The sequence below is a fragment of the Astatotilapia calliptera genome, chromosome 12 (genome assembly GCF_900246225.1).
Source record: "Astatotilapia calliptera chromosome 12, fAstCal1.2, whole genome shotgun sequence".
Taxonomy (NCBI): domain Eukaryota; kingdom Metazoa; phylum Chordata; class Actinopteri; order Cichliformes; family Cichlidae; genus Astatotilapia; species Astatotilapia calliptera.
This window is the reverse complement of record NC_039313.1, coordinates 33,800,373-33,825,086: the sequence shown is the minus strand read 5'-3', so window position 1 is coordinate 33,825,086 and position 24,714 is coordinate 33,800,373. Positions and strand designations below refer to the sequence as shown.

Genomic DNA, 24,714 nt, shown 5'->3' with positions numbered 1-24,714 from the left:
GCAAACCTGCTGTCATTAAAGCAAAGCCATAAAGTCATCATCTAAAAACCAAATCTCGCCGTCAAACCCAGTGGCTTGTTAGATCAAAGCTTCTGCCACATGTCCTCATACCCAAAATCCCAGCAGCCGGGCCTGTGTCCGCACCCAAGAGGAAAAGTTATATTTTCCTTCAGCTTTGATGTGGCTGACCAGAAATGAGTCTCAGACCTTTGCTGGTCCTAAAATTGGCCTGAAAATCCACTCAAACAGATGATTTGAGCGAACACACCAGGATCTACACTAATCAGCTAAGGTGGAAATCCCTTTGTAATATACGGCATTTTAGAGAGAAGACCGGAATAACATGATCTGTGATAAATGGGTTCATAATTAGTGGATTTATCCAGATTTGGTCCTTTTCAACACAACTACACATGCCAGATGACCTGGGCTGAGTGTGCTGTGTCACAACACAGGGAAGAATCTGAATGATTGACTGCAGCTGATTATCAGGTCAGATAGGCGTTGTTCTCTCAATGTGGACACAGGTGTTCAAACAATTCCGCAGCAGACACATAACTCATTAGCATGGGCGCTATCTGCTGGACGGATGCAGGACTGCTGATTTCGAAAGGGCAGGTTCATTTTCAACTTATTTAGCAGAATACGTGGCTCGAAAAACTTAAGAGACCAACATGAAAGAAAGAACAAATGCGATTTAGGGCCTTTTAAAGACATATGTTTGATAATATACAGCCTGAAAGCTACTTCTCCTAAGTCTTTCGTTCATCCCTGAAAAACATATGAAAATAACTAACCCTAACCTTAGCGGGAGATAATGGATGGATGGATTATAATTTCATATACAATAGTGCTACTTGTGCAAATAATCTGTGGTCTATAGCGAGCACAACACAACAATAACAACAACAACAAAATGTAATACAGCCCGTTGTACTGTCTGTGTGGCTTTGAAACGGTACGACTGCCATGTGATACGAGTAACTGTTTCTCTACTTTATCGCATGAACCAAGCAGACTGGAGTGATGATAGCTGCTTGTTAAATTCAGAGTTTAAACCACAGACTAAATATAAAGAGTTACTGGTTTTATTCTAAACCTTGGTATGACTACCACCTAGCGTTGAACTACTGAAATTACACCAACAAGTCAAATCTGCTTTTAATGAAACAAGCGAACTAAGTCCAATGCAGAAAAAATAACAGAGAGCAGTAACAAACAGATATTAACTTAAAACGATATTTACTGTCGATGAAAATAACACTTGATGTATAGTATATGCCACAAGTCAGACAAGTGTTTGTCAACTATGTTTGGTTGATCACAGGTAAACAGGTAAACACCTTGTAAAACACCCATGAAGTTATTTTCATATTTTTAAGAGTATATTTTTAATGTCGGGATAGTACGTAGCTAAAAATGGCCAATATTTGTATAAAGCGTGTAAAATTTATTTTCTTGCTTTGCACACCGGAGCGACATTAGATGAGCAACATACCAAGAGGCTAACGTACCAGAAGCAGGTGATGTGCTAGCAAGCTAATGAAGGCAGGTTTTATACGTGGCGAATTGAAGGAGTCCTGGTAATTTTGGAGAGACTATGGTTATTTTTTAATAAAATTCACTGCTGTAGATTGATGAAGAAATTGTAGTGCAGTCAGTGCGGCTCTGAGGCGCAATGCCACAAAATAGCGGGGTGTAAGGAGTGATAGGTAGGATAAAAGTGCTTATAAAAGTTGTACTTTTCACTCACTTTAAAGTAAAACAGATCCAGTGGCGTGACTTTTGAGTCCAGGTAATCCTCGTAACATTTAAACTGTGTTAGAGAATCGTGAAAACGGCTGAATTTGCTGTACTCCATCTTCTGTGTGCGTGTGCGCTCGTGAGTATTGGAAAACGCTGCTATGGCAACCGCCTTACCGGCTTCTCATCAGACAGGAAGCGGAAGTTTACGACATCACGTTTAACCTTTATGTAAACCGGAATTCTTTGAGATCATTTTTATAACAAGAACCGTCCAAGAAAAATACAATTCCTTCAGAAAAAATAGCAAAACACACAAGTAATGATTTTAGCTGTGAACAGGCGGGAGAAGCAGCTGCCCTGTAACGACGCACAGAATTCACCTGTGAGGTAAGGAAGGCGGGTTCCAGTCATTTATATTTTTTATTTTAGTGGTAGAAATAAAGAGCATTGTGTTACACAGTTTAATTTAAATACACCTAAAATATTTATAGAAATAAAATGTGATTATATATAACTATAAAATATTTATATTTTTTTCTAATTGTTATAACTGTTAAATTATATATTATATATATTATAATATAAAATAAAATAATTAATAAAATAAAAGACAAAAAATTACAATTAAAAAATGGTCCACATAGGATGCAAACCAGCATCTCCTGATTTATTGGATCATAGGACATTCCATAGATAAAAAGGAATAAAAATATAGGCTTACCTGTCACCTAAGGGCCTGGAAACCAGATTTTAAAGTGCACACTGGACAGCTAATTGGATATAATATGATAGAGTTGGTAGATAATGCAGAGGAAGCAGCTTTTGTCCAAACTATCATCTTATAGTGTGGAACATTTTTGAACCTAGACTTCCTAAACCTCCTAGATGCCCACAATACACTCTAAGAGAGCACATTATCCACCCAGATACCCAATTAATTTTTGGATGTACTTTCAATTGAGACCATACAGTGAAGCTTGCAGCTCTTGAAAAACAGTCTGAAGCTCATCAACAGTCTGTCTTCAGGAAAAAGTAACTGCATAGACTGTTGTGTCATTTGTGAAACAAAGCACCAACAATAGAGGACCATCCATTGTTTTCTTATGTAGTTAGTTAGGGGTCTCAAGCCTATCCTGGCTGAGTTGGACAAAAGGTGCAAAGATACACTCTGGACAGTCGCCAGCTCACTTTTTCAAAAACAGGAAAAAAAAGAAAGAAAGTTTGTCTGGGTATTTATTTCCCCTGTGAGAAGCTTTTGTTGTAATAGCGTACGTGTTAAAGAGATTTGGATGTATGTATATAAGCATGGACTGTACAGTTTTACTGCAGAAGCTGTTACTCTCGGTCAACAGCAGCTGAGGAACCGAAGAGAACCCCGAAACCCTGAGCAGGTAGCAATGTAAACTGAGCTCCTAAAATGTTTGTTGCAGAATTTTTTTGTTGTTGTGTCACAGGTCTTTTCTGCTCCTTGTGAAAAATATAGCCTACCAGTTTGGGAAGAGTCTCATTCTTCTTCTCGGGTCTTGGGTGAAAATCTAACGCCCACCGCAGAAAAAAAAGTGTTGGAAGTGTGAACTGTGTAGCTTTGTTTAACTGTGGCTGTGGCGAAGCTTTAAGATGTTGCTTTTGTAACTACATTCTACTGTAGCCTTATTTCAGACTGTGTCTTACTGTCTTTCTTCAAAAAAATTTTTTTACGAATGTTGAGTTTTCAGTGGCTTTATTTCAGCCTAGACACAAAGAAATGAGATGGGTCTATGATACATCCTGCCTAAGATGAAATGCATAGCTTTGTTTTTGATCATATTGTGACGTGTGACCTGCGATAATATCCCATCTATATCTACATCCCATCAGAGAAGCTCCTGCAGGTCCTCAGTAACACCGTTTTTCTATTTTAAACTAATGTGAGCTCAGTTGACGCATAAAAGTAGAATAGTGTCTCACACGACAAATTATCCTGTCTCGTGATGTCAGTCCCTAAATCCTGGCAAATCTACACAATTTGGCACCTTTTCTGACTATAAAATAGAGACGAAAACCTTCAGTGGGTATTTTCTCAGCTTCATGTGCAGAAATACTGTGACTCTTGGCTGTTATTATCATTTTTATTATCATTTTGTTTAATTTTGCCATCCAGCGTGAATTTTAATAGCTCTGCAGTGACGTCCATGGAAAGTGAAGTAACGATCAAAAATTTTCTTATGAATGGTCTCTCCTACAGCAGCCCTGTAACATATGACCTATATGCACGTATGCACACAGACAAATAAGACAAAAGGCAGCAGAGGCACAGTGGGTTAGTGAGCAAAGGAGGAGAGCTTTAACAACCTTCTAGATTAGCTTTGTCACGCAAGCTGCTTCTCATTTCTGAGGTCATAGAGTGTTTTCTTACTTAGAAATAAACCCTATTTAATTATTAACACTATTTTAAATAATAAATGTGAAACTTCTGCTGTTCTTATTCTGTGATGTACAGTTATTTTTTCTACACTTTGGTGAGCTTGATAAAATACACTCACCAAGTACTTTATTTTTAGAAGCATCAAATACTTAGTAGAACCTTTTTTTTGCTCATAAACAAGTTTCAGTTCCTGATGTCTTGGATTCATCAAAGTGTTGGCAGGAAGACATGATCAGCAATATTAAAGAGCAGGCCATAGCTGTGGCATTTAAACCATAATTTGAATCATGGCAGCCAAAGTGTACAGAATCAACCTTTTGGGGCCTCGATAAATAATTTCCATCTTCATAACAACTGTATTTGGGATTCTTTTTATAACTCACCCATGTTGATACTCCAAGTTCTACATAAATCCTGCCTTGAACTTGGAGAAGGCATTTGCCTGCATCTGGGGGCTGCAGCTCATGTGTATTGGGTATTGGGCAGTTGGGCTGCTTGGTGACTGTGTGTAGTCGTAGTGAGAGATTAGTTTGCATTTCCAGTAATAAGTCAAACTGATTGTCACTGATTTCGTTGAACCTTTTTCTGGATAGAGGTGGTGGAAGGTGTTGGGTTTGGTGGTCTCAGAATCTCATCTCCGCTACATGCAGATGAGATCATTCTGCTGGTTTTATTAAATGACTGCTTCTACCTTGTACAGGGGCAGTTTGCAGCGAAGTCTGAACCAGCTGGGATGAGAAATAGCAGCTCCAAGTCTGAGGCCATGGTTCTCAGGTGGAAAAGAGTGGAGTGCCCACTCCAAAGGTTGGGAGTGAGTTACAGCTCCAAATGCAGAGCATGGATGGATGGATGGTTTTTAAGGGCAGCAGCTCACAAATAATATAGCTTGCTTTGTACAGATTGCCCAAAATGTATCTTAGTTTGATGTGAATCTTAATTTTGAAATATAAATCTGTGTTTTGTTACTTTACCCACAAAGCTGTAACTGGCCAGCATCTACTGCTGGCCAGAACACAACAGGCATTTTTCAGATTTTGATTAAAGATTTGAAATAAAATTGATAATAACCACGTTATACAGCATGGACAGCATCATGATCTTTAAACTTTAGCACTGTGCCTGACCTTTGGCCTCATACCTCTTCACAGAAGACAGCAAGATTTGAGAAAAATTCTCTTTTAGTGATAGAGTGGCACAAAATGTGAATGAGGTCAAATGTTGGATCATTAGAGTGGGAGGAGGGATCCCACTGGTGTTCATATCTGAAAGGACAGGAAGATTGTTGGTAAGTAATCAGCGCTCAGGCCTGTTTTAGACTAAAGTAAAATCTGTCATGACCTCAGAGGATTTGGAGAACGTCAGCCAGCACAGACCTGTCAGCGCACACACACACACCTGTCTTTCATTAGTCAGCCACAGACTTTTGCTGTGACAGATTGGTGACCTCATTAGGACTTAAGTGAAATATACTACACTCCCATATTTTACCGCAGATATCTAACTTTAACACACAAATTAGATAGAGCCTTCTCTCTGAACCTTCAAATCAGCATGTTTAACCACTTTCTGCATTTTCCCACTTAATGCAATTAAAAAACATATACATGTTGATATATATTTTTAATGGTATTATTACATAAAGATTTTTGTCGTACATACATTTTTATGAAAAAAACAATCTGGTAGAAAAAATATTGCTCTGGGATGCGATCACACAACGCAGTGGCAACACAGAGCATTGTAACAAGACACACAGCATCAAGAAACTACAGATTGCCATCTGCATAAATACAGTGTGGAAAATGCTTCATTCATGTGCTACATGCTTTTCATGAGAAACATCAGTTGTACAGCTGAACATCAACAGAAACACTGGCTAACACTTGGCTACAATGGCTTTATTCCACTGTAATAACCGGTGTAATAACTTTAACATATGAAGCTACATATTTTTTACTTCTCCTCTATGATCGTGTTCATATTCTGTTGCCATGTTCACCAACAATGTGTGTTCAATTGTAATTGGTAAAACCGAGGATGGATGTGGTTCAGGATGCAAAATGATAATTTGGTAATGCTTACGATTACAACAATATAATACAGCACATTTAAATTATTATACAGCTCTGAAGGATGTAAGTGTGAGTTTGACACTGACCTGATCATGTTTTGAAGATACAGTCAAGAGACTCACAGCAGTGCCTAAAATAATATATAGAATTCTGTTTATGGACACAAATTTCATCCTGTTTTCTCACCTACTTAAATACAGTTTGTTTATTTATCAACCTTCACTCATATCTGGGTAAATGTAGTTTTTTTTAGGTGTAACGGCCAAAAAAGTCTCTGTTTGGTGGCAGGAGTGCTGAATGTGATTTCTTTGGTTTGGCGTATGAAATAAAACTACTTCATTGTTTGGGTTATAATAAAACTGCTGCCGCTGTCCGAGGTGTCTCACACATTAAAAAAACATTACTGTAGGAATAAAACTTTCCTACAATTGAAATACGTTAGTTTGAAGTTTTGTAAACCAAAAACCTCCATGTACGCAAACAAATAGAAATATTTCTTTTTTCTGTGAGACAGGGTGGCTTCATAACGTAAGATGAGACAATCTTATGTAAATGGCCTGTATTTATATAGCGCTTTTCTAGTCCCTAAGGACCCCAAAGCTCTTTACATATCCAGTCATCCACCCATTCACACACACATTCACACACTGGGTGATGGCAAGCTACAAAAAGTGCAAACTAAATATAGAGCGTTCTGATACGCGTTTAAAACGTTTGCACTCACTGCTGTGTGCTCAAATAGTTTCGTCATAGATTAATATGCATTTTTTTTGCCAGTGGAGTAAATTCATGACACTGATTTCAAACAAGTGTTTTATAAAATGTGCAGCCGTCTCCAATAAGTCAAACAATTACATTAAAGACAATATTTGATTTTTAAACCAAACTCTGAGACATTCTGCGTTCCTCGCCACCAAGCTTTTCTTTTTCCCCTGAGATGTCCCGGTGCTCCTATGAGGTCATTGCCATCTGATACACCTACAGCTTGAACCTTCCTCTACACAAGCGGCGGCTCTTTCTTGGCATCTTTATCCCTGTGGTGACGGCGGTGTGCGCTCCTCCTGGGTGGAATGCTGGGAGGTCGTGACTCTGGATTTTTTGGGGGGACAGCCGGTTGCTAAAATGATAGTTTTGATGGACAGTTTTCTCCATGATCCCTCACAGCTGTCCAAGAAAAAAGAGGAGCCTCCAGAGAGCCAGTCCACGTTTTCTTGCTCATTATCACAAATCTGGTGTTCCTAAAAAGTTGGCCGGTGTGTATGTTCAGGCTGAAACACTGAGAGACATTGTTATATCTCAAAAAGTGGCTTGAAAATACAGATTACATCAAAAAGTGATCACAGCATGTGTGACTTAACCAACAAGAAAATATTCATGACCTCATTATTTTTTAGTGTTTAAAGCTGAAATCCATTATCTGCTTTAGATGTGTCACCTCCCTGCTAATTTTAGACATAATATAAAACGTTACTTTTTCAGATCGGACTTTGAGATACGTTTTTTTGGCCTAATGAAATTAGACGCAACATAATTTCATAAAATAATTGCAAATTTTAAATGATTTTCCTCTGAAATGACATGTTTTATTAGAAGAATAAAAGGCCCCCATACAAAGAATGTATGACTGAAAAGTCACAATGGTGTTTCGCCAGCTTCATTTGATCATCATTTTATTTATCATTTAACAAAACAAAACAAAATAACTATGTAGTCCTCACTCGAGTCATAATCAGTCATAGCATGTTGTCAAGCTGCGATACTGGCAGATCAGTTCGCAGCCTCAGCTTTTCCTTTCACGTCACATCTGACTCAGTGAATCTCAGATCAGTTGTCATTGCTGTTCTGCGTGGAGGGTTCTTGGTACTGTCCTCCCTTACTTCTAGCTTTCCATATATGAACATAGAAAGATGAGGAGGCAGGCAACATTGCCTTATGCTTTCCACCTGGACACATGGATGGGTGGGGCAGTCTAGAACAGAAGCACGTGACCAAAAATACATTACTGCAGACAGAAATAATCTCCTATCCACCAGTGGTCCTGAACGAAATCGCTTTTGTTTAGCCAGGGGGGGTAGTGTCATTATTGCAAGATTAAGAGCATCATTCTTATTCTTGCAAGACAGCAGAACAAACTGAAAGTCTCTCTGTCAAATACTCCTCATCAAGAATATTTCTAATGTTATGGATTTCAGCTTCATCGGTATGTACACGGATGACGACGTAAAACGTGACAGAGCATCGTTAACTCAAACACAGCATCCAGCTATTGTCATAGCTTCAAAAAAGAAAAGCTCAGCAGTTGTACCTGTCAGCCCTTTGAGGTTTTTCACACAGTCTGTAGATACCTGGAATGCTTTGAATGTGATAAATAACCATTGTCAGTTTATGGGGTACGTCCATTTGTCCAATTTCTATAAACCTATCCAAACCTGTACTTGGGCCAGTACTTGACTTGCGTATGCCTCGGTGTGGTTCCTGCTTGGATGTTTGCCTTTGCCGCGGGTGGCTTTGGAGGTGGTGGGAGTGGGGTTTTCCTCCTCTCTTTGCTCCTGTCTGTGATGGTGAAGCCTTGCTCGCCCTTATCGTGCATGCTGACCCTGGGCAAGAAGTGGGTAGAGACATGTTGGGATTTGACCCGGGGGCTGGAGCCCATTTTAGCTTTCCCCCTCTTATTAAGGGCCACAAACCACTCGCGACCTGTCCTGTGGTTCCTGTGGATTACTGAGGCATAAGTGTTGTAGCTGTTCTCCTGGAAACGTTCCCTGAACTTACAGTCATCCGTGAACCGTTCCTACAAAAGAAAGGAAATGCAGGGTGTTAACAAGTATTATTCCGTGTCATTTTCTTGTATTTCTTTCTTGTTTTCTGAATAATTGAACCTTGCTGTATTTGCAAACAGTCCCAAGTCATTTTCACACACGTGATTCTTGATCTGTGCATATCCAAACATGTAATGTAACCTAAACTTGTTTACCTTGTGAGTGGACACAGAAAAAGTCATTACTAAATCTTTTAGCATTATTATTTTATTTCATTTTTTGCAAGAAGATCTCACTTTCACATCAGCACATACACACAACTACTGTGAAAAGCTTCTGTGCTTTCTGTGACAAATTTCCTTTGCTGTGAGATTTTTGTCCTTTTCCTGCAAAACCGGAAATGCACACGTGAGGATTTACTGTTCATGTCGTGGTCTGGGTGGTTTTCCACAGCATCAGCTCCTCCCCACTGGGTGGAGTCTTTGTTGTTCCTCACCTGATGGCAATCGTACCAGCAGTATTTATGACCGGCGCACTCAACTGGTCTTCACCAGATTATCTGCCAACTTTAGTCATTTCTCGGCCTCACGTCCGTTCCTTGGTGACTCATCGTGTGTATTAACCGTATCTCTGTTTTTCTCGTCAGCCTCTGAAACCCACCTACCAAGCTCTCCTGGATACCAGTTTGCTGCCGCCGGTAATCCCTCTCCGTTTTGGAGCTGCCATTCTCTCCTGCCTGCCTCCCTGCATTGCATGCAGCACCCACCTGGACCTCTCCTGCCTCCCCCCTCCACGCAACCCCCACCTGCAAGCTTGTAAGACAGCTCAGTGTACTATCCTTAGATTCACTCGCAACCCTCTGTGGGATTCCCCTGACTGCTCTGTCCTCTGTTTCAGTGCCCTGGCCCGCCACAGTTTCCCCTGCCCAGTACCTGCACCCAGTTATCCCTGCCATCTAGTTATCATCACAGTATTTTTCTCTCGCCTCAGACATCTAGTTTATGTTCATTGATTCTAGTTTGCACTTTCTGTTAGCCTCTGAGCATTGTAAAATAAAATCTCTTTTCGTTACACCTCACCCCTGGCCTCCGGTTTTGAATCTGCACTTGAGTCCATCCCATGTCCACGGGCCACTGCGCCTGACAGTTCACCTACCAAACTCTACCTTCAGGTCCACTTACAGAAACCTGAACTGAACCTGGACCTGCACACACTATAAAAATAGCATGAATTTACATTTCTAATGAGACAGCTGGGTCATGCTTGTGCTGCAATAATTGCAACAGATGTGCAGAAGCATCAGATACTCCTTGGTGATGGGTTTAATAAGTCATCTACATCAGCGGTCCCCAACCCCCAGGCCTCGGACCGGTACCGGTCCGTGAGTCGTTTGGTACCAGGCCGCGAGAGTTGAGGCTCAGGTGTGAAATGTATGGTTTTCAGGGTTTTTATCGGTTTTCAGCGTTATTTTGTTATCGTTTTTATCGTTAACTCGGTTTTCCTGAGTATTTTCACGTGTGTTATGAATAAATCTTCTTCTTTTTTGGTACCGGTACTAGTTTTATTTTGTTGTATTTATCCGCGACACCTTAAAGGCCGGTCCGTGGAAATATTGTCGGGCATAAACCGGTCCGTGGCGCAAAAAAGGTTGGGGACCCCTGATCTACATGATTTCATTATCACAGTCACACCTTCACTGACAGCAGCAAAGCCACAAAACTCAAAAGGCATCTGCTATTGAACTCATTCAGGAAGAACTTCAGAACGAAGACATGGGCCGGCGTTTTTATGATCATTCTTCTTCTTACAATTTAATCAGCAGAGTTATTGTATTTTTCTAAACTGTGTTGGATAAGATGGATTTTTCCTCATGTTGAAACAAAAGTTTTCATCCCACCCAGGTTCTCAAACAGAGGATGAGGAATGGGGCAGGTTTAAATCAGACTACTCGTGTATGAATAGTGCAGATAATATCAGCAAGTCTGCAAAGTAAAATCCTTAATGAATTATTACTAATAATCTAAATGATCCAAATATTATTCCCAAACACTGCTTAACATGCCTGCGATAGTTTGGTTATCCAAGAAGAACCATAAAGCTTAAAGTTTTCCAGATGGACCTGACGCACATAGTTGGACTGCATCAAAATTGTATTATTTGGGTCGCAGGTTTGATCAGACTTTGTCTACCAAAGTATTAGAAAGAGATGTAAAAATGTAACACTGGCATGCAGCACTGCATTCTGCACACGTGTCATGCACAGAGATGCAGATATTCATTGAATGTTCCCGTTTTGTGCCTAAATATATCTCGGGTGGGAAACTTTGACATGTACCCAGGGATGCCGGCTTTCTTGCTGCAGCATGACTTCCTTGTATAACCTCCTGCCATTCTGAAATAAAACAAACTGTTCTGCTTTGCTGAAGAGTGCAGCATAGCAGAAAATGATGCCATTACAGCGTTCGGTAAACATGCCAGTCACAGGAGAGTGCACTGCGGCCGCAGCAGAACAGCGCAAACCTTTAAGTTATTCAAAGTGACCGACTGTTTCTTTTAGTTGTTGTTTTTAAAGGACGATTTTAAGAAAAAAGTATAGAACTCCAGAGTCACAGCTGTGGGTGGACTGAAATGAAATGCTACATTTGAGCAACTTACCGTCTCTGGAACCAGTCGGGGAATTAGACGTTGGAAACAAATCCACTGGAGCGTGTATGAATGTACTCTCTCACACACACATGCAGGCACGTATACACACATAAGCATGCATACCAAGAAGAAGATTTGGCCCGTGCTGCGTTTCATAGGATTTAATAGCTGCAGCCAGATTCCAGAGATCTCATTGTAAAAATCATAATGCTTGTACAGCTGTTTAACCTGGCTCCTACCCTGCAGGATAGGTTACAGTCTTTTAAAGGGTCCGTTCCCATGATCCTTGATATATATACATACATATATACATATATATATATATATATCAAACATCTTGTAGAGACTCGGTACAAAGGTAAGACATAACACATCCTACATTTTTCCAACTAAATGTGCTGTGATTTTAAAATGATCCTTTACTGAAATATAGTGAAACAAAGCATACAGTGTAGTTCAGTTTATTTAAATAAAAAACGAAACCTAAGTGTCAAAATGAGCTTTGGTGACTGTGGAGGCTGTTTGACTGCAACTGATTTCTTAACATTGTCATGGTCAAGAAACTAGTTTGTGTTGAATTGAACTTTGTGGCATGGCGAATGATCCTGATGGAAACAGGCGTCAGAAGATGAGTACACTGCTGTCATAAAGGATGGACGTGCTCAGGAACAATATTAATGTAGGCTGCGGCCTTTGAACATATTCATTTGATACCAAGTGTCCCAAGAAAAAAATCCACCATACCATTACATCACCACAAGCAGCCTGAACTGTTGATATAAGGCAGGACGGATCCATGCCGTCATATTGCATTCCAAATGTCACAGCAGAAACTGAGACTCATCAGACCAAGCAGCGTGGTCTTCTGGTGCTGTAGCCCGTCTCGCTCAGAGTTCAGTGTGCTGTGCATTCACAGATGTTCTTTGGTAGGCTTTCTTTTTTAACAAGTGGTTATCTGAGCTGCTGTTACCTTCCTATCACTTGGAAGTCTTTCTATTCTCCTCTGATCTCTGGCATGAATTATTTTCTCTTTTTTTACATAATTAACTTTGGGCTGTAGACATGTTTGTGTGGGATACTCTTAGTATTTCAGCACTTACAGAAATACTCAACCAACAACATGAAGTTGTAACTTAACTCACCTTTCTTCTCTGAACCTGGTATATAACTTGACTGTACATGATACAGTTCCATTTATACAATCATTTGCATAAAAGGAGACCAGTTGTTACAAAGTAATACATTAGATTACTTTTTATTGTAACAAAGGATATAATGCATGAGTGTTTTAATTTAAACGATCAATTATTTAGTTACTTAATAGCTTCTCTGTTCTGTTTGTTAGGAAACAAGAAAAAAAAGACAAATCCTGACATATTTGTAATGCTTCTGTTTCCCTCTGACTCACACACACACGATCCTGCTGTTGTGTTAGTCAGGTTATCTGATCTGATGGCAGAGATGTCATCAAAGGCCTGAACACCTGGCATTATTTTGTGCCTCAGTGATGATAAGTGTCTCCTGAAGGACTCTACTTCACATTTTGAAGTGCAGGCTGAGCACAGCTCCTGGTGGTGAGGCCTTTCTTTAATTAATTATTTCATTTGTGACAAATTAAAGTGATTAGTGGTATTTTCTGCCACTACACAGGCTTGCTTTTAGCTATGTATGTGTGTATCACTCTCTCTTTTATCTATAACCCCTCCCTCACTGTTTGTTTAACAAATGCTGGCGACCCTTTCACCTTTCAGAAGATTATGTTTGCGATAGCCTGCTGAGTAGGTCACGCAGAGCAATGTGCATCTGTCTCCTCGCCCATTATTCAGCGAATAAACTGCCACTGTGAAAACATCTAAACAGTAAATATGACAGACGATGCAACAGATACAGTTCAGCACGTCACCTGACACCCTGCCGCGAGGCCTGAGCCTGAGGCCCCCGAGGTTTTACATCCACCAAATCATCAAGGCAGTTAAATAGCACAGTGCAGCTGTAGTCACAGATTGGAGTTTAACTGTACAAATATTCCTCTGAAGGCAGAGCCGCTCTGGAGGCAAAAATACACTCCAACTGCAGGAAGCAACGAGACTATCAGAGTGCGAGGCATCTAACCAGCGAAGCTCTACTACAAAGAAAGAAAATATCAACTATATAAGCTGCAATGTGCACAAGAATATAAGCGTAAAAGCCTGAGATCATCCTGCAGAGGCAGCAAAGTGTTGAAATGTGACAAGAAAAAATCTGAACTCCACCTATCAAGGCAGATGTCACTGAAAGTTTCAGAGTTATTTTACAGATAATAATATGCTATATATAGAAAATGGATCTGAAAGTGAGGCCAATGTTGAAGCGGCTTAAACATGCATTCCTTCAACTAACCAGCAGGAGGCAACTCTCATTTGTATAGATGTCTATGGCTTCTTGCTCTATAGTCTGAATAAAAGCTTTCCTGGGGAGTTCATAAGGTCAGTCACTACTTTCAAGTCATAACGAACACATGAAATTTATCAGTATGACTCATGGTCCTCATTAGAGTTAAAAATGAGGTTAAAATAGTTAGAACTACATCGTTAGCCAATGACAGTGTACCCAGTGTAGTGTAAAAGGTTTTGTGGTCACACTCGTGATCTATGAGGTTATAAAACATGAATGTAGCTTCCAGAGTGGAAAAGAAGCCAGTGCAAATTGCATTAAACCAGAATTCTATGTTAAGGCCACCAGATTGCAATACCTACAGCTGCAGGAAGATTTCTGCTCCCGTACTCGTCTATGGGATAAAGGATTTCTGATTTGACCTCTGTTAACACTTTTTCCTGATGAGTTTATTGGGTCAAACACTCTCCAAAGTGTAGCTTTTGCTCAGAATTGAGGACCATCTGTGGCATATTTGACTTCACTTGTCAAGTGACTGTGAAAACACTCATCTCGAGGCCTCAAAATCAGAGACGGTATATCAAGAACACTTTTGTAGGGGCCCATAAATAATCCTTGGAAACATTAAGGTGTGATGCTTGGTCCATATAAACTAAAAAACACACAAAACCACCAACAGATTAGGATTACAGTGTCGGTGACCTCTGCATAGTATAAGCCATGCAGTTCATGGCATGGAGTTGTGGTACCAAGCAGAAAATCCCTGATCCAGTGATGATTGTAAGGTAAGGTTTAATTATTAAGCGCTTTTCGTAGACAGGAAGTCACAAGGCGCTGTACACAAAGGTTAAAATAAAGAAAACATTAAGTAATAAAATAGACAATATAAACAATGCAAAAGTATTGATTAAGTTTTTAACTGCTTTTTAAAGGTTTCCACAGTGTCAGCCAAACACAGTTGTGGTGGTTCCACAGCCTTGGTGATTGTGTACTCAAGACTTCCAGAAGAACAAAATAATTATCTTTAGTTTGAGGCAATACCCAACAGCGCTATGTCACATTGTTTTCTCCTAATATCCAGCTGATGTAGTTTACATTGAAATCTTGTTTGCGAAGAACTGAGACCTCGAAAAAGTTTATTTCAGGGCTAATATAAGCTGGTTAACAAATCTCTGCTGGTGAATAGCACACAGTCACATGTGTATAATTTTAATAACAAGCTGTGGCTGAGAATCCACTTTGAGGGAAAACGCTGCATCGCTTCCCACTGACATGGTTTCATGAAACAATGCTGGGAGCTGAGGGGCCATAAATCGCTCAGCGTGAGCACCGCTGCAGCTCACAGACGCTCCGGCTCTCCGATTGTTGCTTGTCCAGCTGATTGTTTACTCAGCATATTGATTTTCAGTTCATGGCTCACTCCTCTTTATACTATCAGACGTCCCAGACTGGAATTAATCTGCTCTTCACATTAGCACATGCTAATCGGGAGCTGCTTCTATGTCTGTGCGTGCCAAGACTCCCGCTGATGACTCGTCAGTGCGGCTGGTTGTTGGCTGTCCGGCCTGCTCACGGCGGCAAGGCCAAGCTGCTGTGGGTAGATTTGGGCTTACTGTGTGTTTGGGGGAATTTGAAAATCTTCAAAACTGTGCCTACAGATTACAGCAGTGTGCCTTGACATGTTGATGTCAGATTTAGGGATTTTTGTTATGCAGCACAGATATAAAGCTGCACAAGCTAATAAATAAAACAAACAGAAAAGATTCTAATGAATAAATGCACCACGAGTCCAAACGATGTTTGATTCCAGCAGAAATCAGCATCATATCAGCAGAAAATAACCGTTAACAAATTCTGGTGCTGAGTTTATATGTTTGCAGGAAGTCTCAGAGCACGACGAGTGGTCAACAAAGACAATACTTAAAGTTTTTAGGTCTTTGCAGGTATGTTTTTATAAGACATTTGCCACTTTCATCCAGCTTTACACTTCTTGACAGACCCATTTCTAGCAGCAGCAGTCACCAGTGCACTACACTATATGCTACAGAGCGGCATATTCACTAACCAAACAAGGTGAGTGACTAACACTTGAGCATAATTACAAGTAGCAGGTATTTGTCTCCATATGTAGTTTGTTCTTAGAAAGCTAAAGCTAGCTATGTGTTAGCAAGCTGCTATAGTTAGCTAGTGCACTCACAAAGAATAATGGTGCTTTCTGAATAATCGATCATATACTCTGTCAAGATTTACAAGTTTAATACAGATCATTACCAAATGCTTTTACGCTCATTAGCATACCGAATGTCCCACTTCTTTCTTGTGTTAGCGTTTCATGTTTAATTGTCTGTATCCACGTCTTGTCCTCATGTTTTTCATTTAGGTAGCTTACAAAGACTTTAGTAGTATAGCACCAACAGTCATGACAATGCTCTATATATATTAGAAGGTAAAGACCCTACAATAATACACAAAAAATCCAACAATCTGACGACCCTCTATGACCAAGGGCTTGGCAAATGTGGGAAGGAAAAAAATCCCTTTTAACAGCAAGAAACCACCGGCAGAACCAGGCTCAGTGAAGGGCAGCTATCTGCCATGATCTGAGTGGCAAACTTAATTCTGAGTTTGGCACAAAAACTCAAACTGCAAAAACTTATTAGTTACAGTTTTTGTAGCATCAACTATTATTTCACATGTCATCACTGCAAGTTAGCAGATTTCACTTGGATTCCACACTCACCATATCCCTGCTAGTGTTCTGTGTAATCCACTTTAATAGTTTGTGGACGAATACACATTGTAATTACAGGTCTGCAGCTGGATGATAATGTTGATCAGTGTCTGCCTGATATGGAAAAAGGCAGCTTGCTAGCAATAATAATATGATGAACATACAATATATAAGCATATATGACAGTGTAAACATTAGTAAGGCCCTGACCTTTATAAATCCAAACTGCACATAACTAATTAATCATATTAAAAGCTGCTTAATTGGGCAACAACATTCCAGTCAGCACTTGCTTTGTGCCCCCTCAAGTATCCACACACTGTATGTGCTGAGTGAATTTAATAGTGTAGGAACTGAGTGGGATACTTACAGTTGCGTGCAGCCGTCCTCTTTTATTCATGGCCAGGAATCTGTTACTGTAGACCCCTTTGATACCGATGACCCCCTGAGAAACCGCAAAGAGCTCCAGGACACCTAAGAGGACAAACAACATGATCTGATGATTGACTGGTGACAGGATGTATTTTTACTCGTCTTGTGATTTTCTGTCTCTTGCTGCTCGTCCTCACTCCGAATAACAGACTTTGACATGATCTACTCTGCTGTCATGTCAGCGCTGTTATCCTGTTCAGCTGCACCGTTGAGACTTATCTCTTAGTGGGCTCTTTAGTAGGCTTCTTTAGATCGCTAGTGTTTGCATGAATAGAAAAAAGAGAACACGGAGCAGTAGTTCTATCTTTAATTATTCCAAATCTCTATGACGAAAGATTTTTATGGGCTGTTTTGGAGGAATCAGTTGTTATGAGTAAGAACCAAACTGAGGGATACTGGTGTATAAAATATTTGGGGGCCACAGAAGAACACCTCCTGAGGCACAAACCTATCGCCACCATCGCCTCCTTCAGTGTTCATGGCGTGTTTAATGGCTGAACACTGAAGGACCAAATACCAAAGTTGCTTCATACAAAAATAATAAGCAAAACCATTTTATTATTAATGAAAACATTTTATGCAAATGTAAAAGTGTACCGTTAAAGTGTTACTATGAAGATGTGCAAAGTCACACAAACCACCTGCTACTCAACACCTCAAAGACTAAGGAACTGGTTGTGGACTTCGGGAGGTCCAGAGAAGGTCCACTGCCGGTTCAGATAGAGGGGGAGGAGGTGGAGGTGGTCAACAAGTACAAGTACCTCGGGCTGTGGGTGGACAATAAACTGGACTGGTCATGCAACACAGAGCACCTGTATAAAAAAGCCCAAAGCCGACTGTACTTCCTCAGGAGGCTGAGGTCTTTTAACATCTGCAGGAAGCTCCTGAGGATGTTTTACCAGTCGGTGGTTGCTGGAGTACTTTTCTATGCTGTGGTGTGCTGGGGGAGCAGCACAGCAAAGAGGGACTCATGCAGGCTGGAGAAACTGATCAGGAAGGCTAGCTCTGTGGTCGGCATGAAGCTGGACACTCTGGTGACAGTGGCAGAGAAAAGGACATTAAAGAAACTGATGGACATTATGAACAATGCTGGGCATCCTCTGCACACGGCCATAAACAATCAGAAGAGTCTGTTCAGTGACAGGTTGCTTCTCCCAAAGACAAGAACTAACAGACTTAAAAACTCCTTTGTCCCACACGCCATCAGACTGTTTAACTCCTCTCTGGAGGGGAGAGGGAGGGGAAACAGGAGGACAAAGGAGGGGGGAACAACTAAGCTGTAGTGCCTCTTCACCTCACTGTGCAATACCTTTTGTGCAATACTTTTTGTAAATAGTCAACAGTGCAATAGACTCAATACTTGAAATGTGCAATTGTGCAATTCACTTGTATTTTTATTTTTTATTCCTATTTATTCTATTTATCCCCTTTGTATATTTTATTTATATTTGTCTCTGTATTTATATATGTGTGTGTGTGTGTGTGTATATATATATATATATATATAACAATTCTGTAACTGTAACTTCGGTCGTTGCTGTGCTTTTTGGAAGTCGAATTTCCCAGAGGAACCCACCCGAGGGATTAATAAAGTTCTATCTTATCTTATCTTATCTTAAGTGTTTGTTATTTACATCAAATATACCATATGAAATGTTCTGAACAAATGCACGTGCCTAACTGGACATGCCACTGAACTGGACCACGTTTGGAGGATTGTCAGTGATTTGTAGTGCAGCTAGCTGACTACTTAAACAGACCATCCACAAAGTTATTCCTTTAGTTATGATTAGTAAATTAGTTTATCTTGCTAACAAAGCTTGATATTCTCCAAAAAGTTGATTCTGTTCATCTGGACGTAGCGTTTTGTGGGAGAAACGTTTCGTCACTCATCCAAGTTACTTAATCTCAGTGGTCATTGATCAGTGGGTTTTGATCAGTGGTTGTTGATCAGTGGTTATGATACTTTGCATAATTAAGATTAAGTTGCTGACCTCCCAGCCCATTGTTCCTTCAGTGGGCTGGTTTCAGTCATTATGCAAATGTCCTGTTTATAAGATTTGGGGAAACCTGCAGTCAGCTGAGACTGAAGAAGTCACCTGGATGAGTGACGAAACGTTTCTCCCACAAAACGCTACGTCCAGATGAACGGAATCAACTTTTTGGAGATTTACTTTCCTGGATGATTGAGCATGCATCAAAAAGCTTGATATTGTTGATCCTATAATACCCTTGGTATCATATTTGATAAATACGTTTCTGAGACATGATCAGACATGATCAGTGCTCGCCATAATTTCAAAATGTTATGGACAAAATTCTTTTTTTTGTCTAAAATTAACATTGTTGTTAACAAAAAGTTGCCAAAAACACTCAATTGATACAAATGTGATACAAAACATATATAATAAAAATATAATAAAAAATATATCATACACAGCATGATATAGCAAAAAAAAAGTGGATTTTGTTATAAGGGTTGATAAACATCTCAGTTCTAAAAAAATCTGAATTTTCTGGCTATTTTTTGATGGACTGGGTCTTACAGGGTTAAGTGATAGCATGTTGAACTAAACCTTACCTGTGCTGATGGCTTATGTGAGTATTTGAGCCATGAATAAACTTGGATAAATACACTTTTTTTCAATTAGAGGAACAACACACAGGCTCAGAGACTACTGCAGGGGAGAGTAATGACTGAATGCCATACAAAAGTATAGAGAAAACCTAAGCTTAATATGATTTATGAGGGAAATATAAACAGCAAGACTGTGTGAATGCAGCTGTGCTGATCTTTATGTAACTAAAATTTCAATCAGATTCTTTTTATGATAAAAAAAAAAAACTTTGAGAAAACTGTAAATTGTGGGGTGTGGGGCATAAATCCTTTTCTGCTTCTGAAGCGGTCAATGCCAGAAGAAGTCCCTGAACCTCTGCATTAAACAAAAGATTAAATATAATGAACTGTGAAACTAACTCCCCAAAAATGCACACACACTGTTGGACCCACACAGAAATAAATCAATAAATAAAGAACCGCTGTCCTGAAGCAGAAAGGTCTCGCATCCAAACTCGAATGTGAGCATTTGAGTTAAATCTAAGAGTTGAATCTGATGCTGCGTGATGGTAAAAGAATCTTCATATTACAAATCCAAGACGCCCAGTCTCCTGCTAGTCTGCTGCCCTGTCATTCAGGCTTCAAAACCACATGGCTGAAATCCATGTAACCTGACAACTCTTCTAAAGGGGACCATGAAATGGAGGCACAAGTGCACTTTCACGGTGAGCTTTTGCTGTTTCGTCAACGGATGAGCGATGAAGGATCTGATGGTGCAGTAAAAGCTGAAAATCTGATTTATGGCTTTAGTTTTGTGGCCTAGCTGACACAGGACTTCATAAACAGAGAGGTGGGACTTTTTGCATTTTGAAACAGCTAAATTTAACAGTTCATTTTCCCTTAAGGGTTTTTATTTAGATAAATGTTTACTGTCAAATTGCACATTACTTTGTGCTGTCACTTAGAAACTAGTGTTCATGGTCAACATCTACTTGAGTGTGAAGGAGTTTTTAGTGTGAACAGATAGCTTTCAAAGTGCCAGGCATGCTCTAAAAGTCAGATTATTTAGTGAAACTGTGATGTTAGTCATCTCCCTGTAGAGGTGTAAATGAATTTGAAACAGGGGGAAATGGTTACACCTCAGACATTTCAAGTCATAATTCAATTTTCCAAATCTATAGGGGGATTTTTTTTAGTTCGTCCCTTCAGAAACACACAGGCAGCTGTAAGATTCATACCCAACCTATACATTTAACTATATTACTCTGTGATTCCTGAATTCTGTTATGCATTTATCAGCAACAACAAATATCAACTCGTTTGTTTGATCTTTGTCATTCATGATCATTAATATTTCAGAATTTCAGCTCTAAACAATCCAGCGTGCAGGATGACGCTTAAGTCGAATATCTGCACTGCAAACATCAGCGTTTGTTTGTGGTTCCAAAATCTCATTTCTCTTAAATCATCTGAAAATCAATTTCACTTTAATACTTGAGTCTGCAGCTCAAATCATTAACTTTGCAGGTACAACAAACAATAAACGTTTTAAAAGAAATCTGTTTTTTTGTGCATATTGTCGCGTTGTTGCGATTATGTCAGTCGTGCTGAGTCGCAGTCCAATACATCCTGTTGCACCTGTTACTTCTACAAATAGTCTACCTGCCAACATCCCCGGAGAGACACAAACAAGGCTCGTCAAACAGATGCCTGCTCAGATATTTCACAGGCTCGGACAGCCTAAGTTTAGCAGCGCGCTCCTTACCGTCTTTATGTGTAAATCATTGTTCAAACTTGCAGGGATGGCAGTCAAAATAGACATCGCTGCAGACAGAACGGGGATCAATTGGAACAAACACAGGATCCAAGTGCGCATTCTCAGCGGGACGCACCGGATTCATCCACGCCTCAGACCTTCATAAATTAGTAGTTAGGCTGCTTCGTGCACAGTGAGGCCGGACTGAATGACTTACTCAGCTGGTTGGGCTCATGGCTGCCGTTGACTCTACCGTCGGGATGAATCTGGAGATGGAAGCCGATGCCAACCCTACAGTAGAGTCTGCAAGTCCTGCGTCCCGAACGGATCCCCTCCTCCAGAAGTTGGCGCTCCAAAGAGACGTGCTGAGCTCCCGCAGCGGTGCAAATCAAGTGAGCGAAGGTCAGAAGGTAAAGAGGAACATTCATTCTTTCAAAAAGGAGACACCCGCGAGGCCACTTCTAGCATTTTGGTCTCGCTCCTGAGATCTGAGCACCAGAAACCGTGCGCACGCACTGCATGCAGCGCTCCTAGGCATTACCCCGGCTGCAGTAGCTGGAGTGGTTCTGCTGGCACGGGGATATTTATAACGCCAATGATCTCACTTCTCGATGCATGCCTGAGCTCTAAAGGACGCTCTTTCATCCAGATTTTGTCGCCGAGATGCCACTCCTGCTCAGCACCGACCCACAGCAGCGGGGCGTGATGGAAACGCGACAGACACCGCACATTTTCCAAGCAATCGTCCGCGCCAGGACGCACTGAGCGCGGCATTTTACGCACAGGGAAACGACATGTTAATAGAGCGTGGACGCGATTAATTCGCACTTGAAGCGACGAGGACAAAATATTTCGCTGTGGACGCTTCTTTCCGTAAAAGAAACACCGGACGGCAATTATGAAACACCGCTCGCAGGAGTGAATTCAGAGAGGTTCGGGCTGAGATCCTCAGGTGGTACAGCAGGGTTTTAACACTGGCTCACCGGACACTCAGGCAGCCGTATTTATAGGCCTCAGTCCACCTTTTCATCTGATGCGTCCACACATTTGGTGAACAAGCGTCAAGCTGACTAATGTATTCTGAGCAGTGTACAGTGGCGGGAGAGACAATGCAATTATCTGTTTGTGGTGTGGATTAATGCAACAAATAAATAAATAAATAATATAAGGAAGATATATGAGTAACATATTTATGTATAACATTTCTCCCTCCCTTCCACCCAAGTTTGACTTTTGCTACTTCAAAAGTCATATCCCCTTGAACCTGTTGAACGACCCCGTTAGGATGGCTGTTTTTGCAGTAGATGTTACCAGGAAAAGTGCCCAAACACTGAAAGCCCCAAATAAAAACATGCCCTATAACCAGTAACACAAAGATGCAAGATTACGTGATTCTGTACAGAACTGCATATTTATTTTTGTCAGGCTTTATCTTACTGGTTCAAGGTCAGCGAAAAAAGTTTGTTAGAAGATCACAGCTCCTGTGGACCTGAAATGACACAAGTGAACAGCTTCTGCAGAGATCACTGCCTTTTGCTTGATTTCCAGTCAGTGCCCGTTCTCACTGCTTACTACACTAGCTGTCATTCTGAGGATAAACATGTCAAGCCTTAATCTGTAAACAATTAAATGTCTTTTTATGTTTTTCTTACTTATAAAATGGGCATTTTGACCCATCACAGAAAGAAAAGCATGGGTAAATCATAAAAGGATCAATCTGGATGCATCAGCTTCAAAGTCTTCTTACTTTCTGGCTTTTTGTCAAGGGAACCTCCTTAATGTAACTGATAACAGCTATGCTTTTCTTACTATATGTGTCTAAAAATGTGTAAAAATGTCTTAGATATAGTAATCTGTCATCTTGAAACTGATGCTTACCACAGTCTGAATGTTTGTCCTGTGACAGACGAATCTTCCTTTTTCTGGTTTTCTGATTTGTTACGTGTACATGACAAATAAAAACTTGACCAAAACACATCAGCCATCCCATTTAGTTTAACCTGGCAGGATTCAGTAGTTGTCCAGCAGAACTGCACAAGTCAAATGTGTTTATTTATTTATTTATGGTGTGAAATTCCCTTTTTGAGATCTGACACAGTTTTCTTGCTAAGCTGCAGCAAAGGGATAATAAGGCCCTGTGTATGGCTCAAACAAATGTGCTTGTTGGATTATGTACTCTCTCTAGTAAACAATGCTTGAAAAGATGGTGTCTTGGGGAGTGGCGGCTGAGGGTGGGGTGGGGGGGGGGGGGGGGGGCTGTCAGGCCCACTTTTCAATACAACCACTGCTCTAGATCTAATGATCATTAGGTTTAATCATGATTATCATGCCTAGTGGCTGATAGTTGTTTGATAGGCTCTTGCTTTCTTCTATATAGCTAAGATTTTTTGATTTTTTTGACTGTTACAGCATCTGGGTACTTGTAGGTTCTCATGCACTCAAAAGCACTGGAAGTATGCAAGTATTTAAACTTCCCCTCAAACTTCTTTTTATCTTTCACAAACTAATTTTTCCTCCATGAAAGCATCCCTTCCTTTCTTGCTCCAGTAGCAGTAGTAGTAGTGTTTTATGATCAACTGGCAATTAGATCCTAGTAGATTTTGTTTTAAACTCTCATGAAAGGACACCTAAAAAAGACACAGACATGTGCATTATTATAAATACATTAAATTTTATATTTTCTGGCACACGGTATGATCTACCTGTTCCTTACCTGCACCATTTCAATTCAAATTACATTTGTCAGCCAGCTCAAAGTGCCAAAATGTAGAACAGTTTAAAATCGTCCATCTGAACCTGTGCTCTCTGACTCTTGGTCACCCTAGCACGTGCTTTGTATTAAGCATATTAATTTTCTATCTTCACACACATTCATCGTAATCTCATCCCTCATTGTTTTCAGGGGCCCAGCTATGTCTGAATTTGATTAGCTTGCGCCCGGCTGTGGATTACAGGCTGTATAGAGTTCTAATTGTCTCTGGCACACAGAGTCAAGGCCGGGCCAACATTACGTTTTATGTAAACAGCAGGGCAGTGTTTAGTCCCACTGTTCTAATGGGCAGCCATTCTTGTGAGGCCATTCCAGTAACAGTGAGGTAATCCCCCTGAGTCGTATAAACATGGATGATCCTGATTGATTCTCCCGCCCGATTGATCCCAGCTTTTAGCAGCTTTTAAGTCTAAGCAAACAGCAGACAGCAGGTTCTGCTACACCCCTGAGCCGTCTGAGCCCACTGAC

The 24,714-nt window shown here is 40.4% G+C and overlaps 2 protein-coding genes and 1 long non-coding RNA gene across 8 annotated transcripts in view; 1 reads left to right on the top strand and 2 right to left on the bottom strand.

Annotated features, from left to right (window-relative positions):
* The window catches only part of cfap299 (cilia and flagella associated protein 299), an 88,002-nt gene extending 86,060 nt beyond the window's left edge, over positions 1–1,942 (bottom strand). For 5 of the 6 annotated variants that reach the window (XM_026186884.1, XM_026186881.1, XM_026186882.1 and 2 more), the window contains exon 1: positions 1,754–1,942. In XM_026186884.1, the coding sequence (XP_026042669.1) occupies positions 1,754–1,861 (108 nt within the window). In that variant the 5' untranslated portion in view covers positions 1,862–1,942. The remainder of the gene's footprint in view (positions 1–1,753) is intronic. The other variant, XM_026186886.1, reaches the window with a different exon arrangement.
* A 127-nt stretch (positions 1,943–2,069) lies between these two features.
* Positions 2,070–5,215, top strand: LOC113033258 (uncharacterized). Its single transcript, XR_003274010.1, has 3 exons — positions 2,070–2,133; positions 3,065–3,137; positions 4,851–5,215. It is a non-coding gene; the product is annotated as an uncharacterized LOC113033258 (long non-coding RNA).
* Positions 5,216–6,872: 1,657 nt separating this feature from the next.
* Positions 6,873–23,182, bottom strand: fgf5 (fibroblast growth factor 5). The gene is made up of 3 exons (XM_026186888.1): positions 21,694–23,182; positions 17,102–17,205; positions 6,873–9,013 (listed from the first exon to the last, which is right to left on the bottom strand). The coding sequence occupies exons 1-3, from the start codon at positions 21,902–21,904 to the stop codon at positions 8,642–8,644; spliced, it is 687 nt and encodes a 228-aa protein (XP_026042673.1). The 5' UTR covers positions 21,905–23,182; the 3' UTR covers positions 6,873–8,641.
* Between the last annotated feature and the right edge of the window lie 1,532 nt (positions 23,183–24,714).

Excerpts from the sequence above, each read along its gene's own strand:
- fgf5 (XM_026186888.1), bottom strand. The coding sequence starts at position 21,904 with ATGAATGTTCCTCTTTACCTTCTGACCTTCGCTCACTTGATTTGCACC. Across the intron at positions 17,206-21,693 it reads CCATGAGCCCAACCAGCTGA|GTGTCCTGGAGCTCTTTGCG; the intron begins GTAAGTCATTCA and ends TTGTCCTCTTAG. Across the intron at positions 9,014-17,101 it reads GAGGACGGCTGCACGCAACT|GAACGGTTCACGGATGACTG; the intron begins GTAAGTATCCCA and ends TTTCTTTTGTAG.